Source organism: Rhincodon typus, chromosome 5, assembly GCF_021869965.1.
Source record: "Rhincodon typus isolate 14 chromosome 5, sRhiTyp1.1, whole genome shotgun sequence".
Taxonomy (NCBI): Eukaryota; Metazoa; Chordata; class Chondrichthyes; order Orectolobiformes; family Rhincodontidae; genus Rhincodon; species Rhincodon typus.
This window is the reverse complement of record NC_063336.1, coordinates 7011622-7019304: the sequence shown is the minus strand read 5'-3', so window position 1 is coordinate 7019304 and position 7683 is coordinate 7011622. Positions and strand designations below refer to the sequence as shown.

Below are 7683 nucleotides of genomic sequence, written 5' to 3'. Positions count from 1 at the left end.
TGTGTTTACTCTCTCTGATCCCTCTGTGTTTACTCTCTCTGATCCCTCTGTGTTTACTCTCTCTGATTCCTCTGTGTTTACTCTCTCTGATCCCTTTGTGTTTACTCTGTCTGGTCCCTCTGTGTTTACTCTCTCTGATCGCTCTGTGTTTACTCTCTCTGATCCCTCTGTGTTTACCCTCTCTGATCCCTCTGTGTTTACTCTATCTGATCCCTCTGTGTTTCCTCTCTCTGGTCCCTTTGTATTTACTCTCTCTGGTCCCTTTGTGTGCTTATCCTGTCTCTGGGTTGTGCGTGTACTGTTTGTGGTCTATATGTTTGTCCTTTCTGTGCTTATTTTCTGTTGGAGGTCTGTCTGTTTCAATGATGTTTTCTAAATAATCTTTTCTTTCTGGGACCGGTTTGAGCAGGTGCGGTACAAAAACCGAATGGAGTTGTTGATCCGAGTGCGGAATCCATGGGGGAATGAAACAGAATGGAAAGGGCGCTGGAGTGACCAGTGAGTGCAGTAGTTCCTGTGAGAGCTGATTGGAGATTACACCCGGAACGCGATGAAGTAGAGAGGGTGTTTGCTGCCGCGATGTGTTTGTGGTAACAGGGCTGGTGGTTCCATTAGAGAAGCAGTTAGGTGCTCGATCTAGAAAGGATCGAATCTCACTGGCTCTGTACAGAGCGGGTCTGGCACCTTTTCTTGTGAGACAGAATGTTGTAACTTCAAATCCCACTCCAGGTTTATGTGTGGCTATCGAGGTGATAACCCCAGTGCAGGGCTGAGGGATGCGTACGGTTTTAAATGAGTCATTCAGCTGTTTCTTTTTTCTCAGGATTCATGGCATGATTTGGAAAAGATTCTCATTTTTCAGGATTTAAACATGAGTTATTTCATGAGAGGTGTGAAACTGCTGCTAAGGCCCAGCATTCACTGCACCCCCATCCCCCCCAACCCTTTCACTGAGCGTGAGTGAACCCAGTGACTTACTTGGGGCCATTTTAGAAGGTGGTTTACAGTGATCCCCATTGGTCGTGGCTTTGGAGTCTCATGTACGACAGGCCGGGGAAAGATGGCAGATTTCCTTCCCCAAAGGACATTAACAAAACAGATGGATTTTTACAACCGTTGACAATAATTTTAACACCAGGCGCTCAGGAACACTCACTAATGCTTTCACATAGAAACCAGGAGCAGCAATAGGCCCTTTGACCCTTCAGCCCTGCTCTATCATTCATGATTGACCATCCATCCCAAAGCCATATTCCTGCTTTCCCCCCCCGTATCTTTGATGTCTTTAAAATCTGCTTATTTCTCTCTTGACTATATTCGGTGACTTGGCCTGCACAGATTTCTGTCATTATTCCACAGCCCTTTGAGTGAAAAACTGTTTCCTCATCTCATTTCTGAATGTCTATCCCACATCCAACCTCAAGTACCAAAAGGCCAAAGGTCATCACAAGTCAGGGGAAGCAGAGCCCCTCATAGTAACCTCAGCCAATGAAGGAACTGAACCCATGTAGTAGTGCTACTCTGTATTACAAACCAACATCCACCCAGCTGAGCCAAAGGAGCTACTTTGTCCTGCTTTAGGTAGGGAGGATACTCAAGGTGTGCTCTCACCAAGGCTCTGTATGACTGCAGTAAGCCATCCTTATTTTTGAACTCCCAATCCCATTGCAATAAAGGCTAATATACTATTTATGTTCCTAATTGCTTGCTGCATCTACCTGTCTGTTTTCCTTGACTGGTATGCAAGGATACTCAGATTCCTTCGTGCATCCACATTTCCCAACATAACCATTTAAATAATATGCTACCTTTCTGTTTCTCACAGTGAAGTGCATAGCTTCACATTTATCCTCATTGTCCTGCATCTGCTCACTTAACTTGTCTCAATCACCTTGAGACCTCCGTGTATCCTGCTCACATTCCCAGTTGGTTTAGTGTTACAGTCAGATATATTCATTATTGTCCTCACTGAACATGTTTCCTCACAAATGGTCAACAATATCCACTACAGGCCTCACCAGCAGCAACAGAGCCTGGAGTGAAAATATCACGGGCAGTGAATCCCGGCTGTGTGACATTCATAGAATCCCTGCGATGTGGGAACAGACCATTCAGCCCATCAAGTCCATACCGACCCTCCGGAGAGCATCCCACCCAGACCCTGCATTTCCAATGGCTAATCCACCTGTCCCTGGACACTACGGGGTAATTTAGCATGGCCAATCCACATAACCTGCACATCTTTGGGCTGTGGGAGGAAACTAGAGCCCCATGACAGAAACCTGCACAGACACAGGGAGAGTGTGTAAACTCCACACGGCCTGAGGGTAAAGCTCGATCAGGGACCCTGGCACGGTGAGGGAGCAGTGCTAACCACTGAGCTACTGTGCCATCTCTCATGTCTGTGCCTGTGCAAACTCAGCCCTTGTTTTTGATAATCAGGGTTTATTTAATGAACCAGCTATTCTGGTGCTACAGACAGTATTCCCGAGGTAGGATTACAGGATGCAAACCTATTTTACTGCCTCAGGCACATGCTATAGTCAGCCAGTATTTAATGTTCCAGTATTGTGCAATGAATGCATCATCAAGTAGAAGCTTGGGGCAATGTTTAGACTAATTGACAAGAAGTGTGATTGAGTTTCTGAAAGCCTGGAGAATCTTTGTGATGGAACCGTACTCAGTCTGATGTAGGAACATTTCCCAGCAAGTAGAAACAAGCACTTTCCTCCTGGTGGTGAAACTAATTTGCATTTAGATAGCACCTTTCACAACCACTGATTGCCTAAAAGTGCTTCACTGCCAAGGGAGTACTGTGTAATGTGGAGTCAATGTTGTGATGGAAGAAACTCAGCAGCCCATACACATCCTGCAGCAAGATCCTACAAACTGCAATGTGACTATGAGCAGTTGATCTTTTTTATTTGTAGCGTGTTGAGAAGTCAATATTAACCAGAGCACTGTTTTCTCCTGTGATCCACTGCTGCAACTGCCTTACATATACATGACACCGTACATAACCCCCCTCTAAGCTGACCCAGATCCTGATCCAAAGCAGCACCCTCCTGGAATTGCTGGAAACTGCTGACCTCTCACTGCCCTCCTGTACCAGAGGACGCTTCCCTCTCCCCCAACTGCCTGCTCATGGCAGACTGGTCAGAAAGGCTACTGAAGCTACATGGTGGCTCAGTGGTTAGCACTGCTGCCTCGCAGCACTAGGGACCCGGGTTTGATTCCACCCTCGGGTGACTGTCTGTGTGGTGTTTGCACGTTCTCCCCGTGTCTGTGTGGGCTTGCTCTGGTTTCCTTCCACAGTCCAAAGATGTGCAAGTTAGCTGGATTGGCCATGGGAAATTGTCCTGCAGGGGTCCAGGGATGTGTAGGCTTGGTGGATTGGCCATGGGAAATGCAGGGACAGGGTAGGGTAAGAGAGTGTGTGGAAAATAGTACTCAGACTGGAGAAGTGTGAGCTTTTGCATTTAGAGAGGGCAAAAAAACTTCAATGAATACACAAAATGTGACAGGAGTAGAGGAAGTGAGAATCTTTGGAGTGCATGCTCCCAGATTCCTGAAGTCGGCAGCACCAGGTCCTTAACGTGCAAAAAAAAACACGAGGGGTGCTATCCCTCACTGCATAAGGCAGTGAGTATAAAAACAGGAATGTTAGCTCAGAACTAAATAAGAGTCTGCTCAGGTGACAGCTGGGATTTTGCGCACAGCTCTGGTCTCCATCTTACAGAAAGGATTTAATAGCTTCAGAGAATGTATAGAGGAGATTCCCAAGAATGTTGCCAAGGCTTGAAAATAACACAGCCACAAGGAAAGGCTAAGGTTTTATTTATATCACAGAGAAGGTGAGATGTACAAACTAATGAGGGGCTTGGACAGCATGGACAAGGAAGACCTGTTTCCCAAACAGAGAGGGAACAGATTTAAGATGGCAATTGGGAGAAGGATTAGAGGGGCAGAAGGAAAAATTATTTCATGCAGAGAGCGGGAGGTGTCTGGAGTTCGCTGCCTAGTTTGGTGGTCATGGTGGAATCCCTCAACTCATTTATATGGAACACCACTAATCTGAAAGGCACAGCCTGAAACATGAGGTTGGAATGGACAGTTACTTTATCCAGCTTGTGTAGTCACATTGGTTCTAACCAGGCAGCAAGGGCATTGCAGGGATGTCAGCTCACTGGTGCGAAAATCAGAAATGTAATTGACAATCATCTTTCCCTGTCTCATTCCAAGTTCTGAGCAGTGGAACCGCATTGATCCTGACATCAAGAAACAACTCCTATTGAATCGGGAGGATGGAGAGTTCTGGTAAGAAATACTTTCCAAACATTTTCCGCTTGTACCTCACTCCCTGGGTATAGACACCAGGGTCTCCATTATCACCTATTCACTCCTCTTCTTCCCTAGCTTACTATCGACAATCCCTTTGCCTCCCTATCCTTTTCTGTCACTCTGTCTCTCTATCTCACTCTGCCTCTAGCCTTTGTCTCCACCTAGCCACTCACTCCTTCCTGCTCCCTTCCACCAGATCTCCAGCATCTCAATTCTTTGTTTTATTGATCTCCCACTCCCTGATGTCCAGGATGAGAGTCTGATCTCTCATTCCCTGCATACAGATCCCACAGTCACAATCTTATCACTGGGTACTGTGTACTGGTACCAGGAACATACTCTCATCTCTAACTCCCTGTGTGCACATCCAAGGATCACATTCTCATCTCTCATATGGCTCTAGCCAAGCTGTTCCAGTACCCTTACAACACAGCCATCTATCCAACAATGTGGAAAATTGGCCAGGTATGTCCTGTACACATAAAGCAGGACAAATCCAACCCGGCCAATTCCTGCCCCATCAGTCTCCTCTCGATCATCAGTAAAGTGATGGAAGGTGTCACTAACAGTGCTATCAAGCAGCACCTGCTCAGAAATAACCTGCTCAGTGACGCCCAGTTTGGGTTCTGCCAGGGCCACTCAGCTCCTGACCTCATTACAGCCTTGGTTCAAACATAGACAAAAAAGCTGAATTCCAGAGGTGAGGTGAGAGTGACAGCCCTTGGCATCAAGGCTGCATTCAACCGAGTGTGGCATCAAGGAGCCCTGCCAAAACTGCAATCAATGGGTATCGGGGGCAAACTCTCCGGTGGTTGAAGTGATACCTGGCACACAGGAAGATGGTCATGGTTGTTGGAGGTCAATCATCTCAGCTCCAGGACATCTCTGCAGGAGCTCTCAGGGTAGTGTCCTAGGCCCAACCATCTTCAACTGCTTCATCAATGACCTTCCCTCCATCATAAGGTCAGAAGTGGGGATGTTCACTGATGATTGCACAATGTTCAGCACCATTCGTGACTCCTCAGATACTGAAGCAGTTCATGTTCACATGCAACAAGATCTGGACAATATCCAGGTTTGGGCTGACAAGTGGCAAGTGACATTCGTGCCACACAAATGCCAGGCTATGACCATCACCAACAACGGACAATCTAATCCCCACCCCTTGACACTCAATGGTGTTACCATCACTGAATCCCCCACTATCAACATCCTGGGGGTTACCATTGACCAGAAATTCAACTGGACTCACCACATAAACACAGTGGCTACAAGAGCAGGTCAGAAGCTGGGAATACTGCAGCGAGTAACTCATCTCCTGACTCGTTAAAGCCTGTCCACCATCTACAAGGCACAAGTCAGGAGTGTGATGGAATACTCCCCACTTGCCTGGATGGGTGCAGCCCCAACAACACTCAAGAAGCTTGACACCGTCCAGGACAAAGCAGCCGCTTGATTGGCACCACATCCACAAACATCCACTCCCTCCACCACCGACGCTCAGTAGCAGCAGTGTGTACTATCCACAAGATTCACTGCAGAAATTCACCAAAGATCCTCAGACAGCACCATCCAAACTCACGACCGCTTCCATCTAGAAGGACAAGGGCAGCAGATACATGGGAACACCACCACCTACAAGTTCCTTTCCAAGTCACTCACCATCCTGACTTGGAAATATGTCACTGTTCCTTCACTTCACTGGATCAAAATCCTGGAATTCCCTCCCTAATGACATTGTGGGTCAACCCACATCAGCAGCTCAGGAAGGCAGCTCACCCCCCCCACTACCACCCCCCCCTCCTCAAGGGCAACTAGGGATGGGTAATAAATGATGGCTCAGCCAGAGATGCCCACATTCCACGAATAAATTCTGAAAATTCTCTGTGTAGCTGATCATCCTGATCCTTCAGACCCAAATATAATCCCAGTTTGATTTTCTTTTTAATTTTATGGGGTAAACACAAGCACTGTACACTGCAATTTTAGCTTTAAAATGAAAACAGAAAAAAATTATTACATAAAAGCAATGATGATTACAATAGAAAAAACTGAACTGTTCACATATTTAGAAATTGGAGAGTTTTCAAAACACACGGTAAAATATAATATAATTGATTTCCAACATAAACACTTTACAGTACTCTAAACCAGACAGATTCCTTCTCTATCACATCTCTAGGTTTGACTTAACTGCTTTGTTTATTTACAGATCTTGAGAGTTTGATAGCCATTTCCTCACTGGTCACATAAACTAGTTTAGATTTGCTCATCTTCAAACAACCCTTCCGTGCTCGAACTAAACACTTCTAATCTGGAAATTCAAATCAAAACTCTTTCAATGAAGTAATCTATCTCCTAGCTCGCAGAATCATAGAACTTGTATGGTGCAGAAAGAGACCGTTCAGCCCATCATGCCTGTATTAGTTTTACTGGTTCCAATTGTTTTGAACTAACTCCTTTTTACCAAGGAAAAACTGTTTCTTATTTAACAACAACTAACACAAATCAAGACTTCTGTTAACCGACCCAAAAAGCTTTCCAAGCTATTGCTTTTTCCCTAAGCAAACAAAAAAATCAATTCCAGATTCTTCTAACCAAAAGCAAGCTAATGTTTTTCAAGGTTTACTTTTCTAATCATAAAACTCACAATACTAAAGAAAATATTTCAGGAGCTCTCTCATTCTCAGATAGGTTTTAAATACAAATTGTGGCTCCAGAAACTTTGATGAATTAATCATCATGTCTCCTCATACAGAGACCAAAAATCACATACAACTAGTTCGAAATCCAAACTCTAAAACAAATGTTGTGGATGTATATATTTGACACTGAGGATGGCTGAAATATGAGGGCAGGAGGTAGTTTGTAATGAAAACTTTCCAAAGAGGAAAATCAGGTAGAAAGGGTCCAGGAGTTTAGGAAGAAACTGTGCAGCTCGAGGACTAAACTGAAGACAGGGTCACCAGCAGGGAAGTGATTAAACTGAGCCAAGAGGCCAGGATTCAGACAGAGCTGACACATCAGTGTGTTTGGAGGAGGAGGGGGCTGGGAGATTTTATAGAGATAGCAGTGGGGCGAGGCCATGGAGGGATTTGAAGATAAAACTGAGATTATAACAATCATGGCACTCCCTGACTGGGAGCTTCCACGAGCAGAGCCCTTGATGAGTGTTCAGCCGGGAATGCTGTGGGAATGGGATAGCAGGAAGAGAAACTGTTTCCCAAACAGTTCCATCAGAACCAGCATAGGTCTCCCACTGTTCCTTTCCCTCCTGATCAGAAATCCTGTTTGAACTTTCAAAGTGCCTCCCATTCCATTTCCCTTTCTCTCCTCAGGATG

At 45.5% G+C, this 7683-nt stretch overlaps 1 protein-coding gene across 1 annotated transcript in view; it reads left to right on the top strand.

The window, feature by feature from the left end:
- LOC125483095 (calpain-2 catalytic subunit-like) overlaps positions 1 to 4321 on the top strand; it is a 30165-nt gene extending 25844 nt beyond the window's left edge. The window contains exons 8-9 of the mRNA XM_048596649.1: positions 410 to 498; positions 4243 to 4321. Of these exons, the coding sequence (XP_048452606.1) occupies positions 410 to 498; positions 4243 to 4321 (168 nt within the window). The remainder of the gene's footprint in view (positions 1 to 409; positions 499 to 4242) is intronic.
- Positions 4322 to 7683: the final 3362 nt, after the last annotated feature.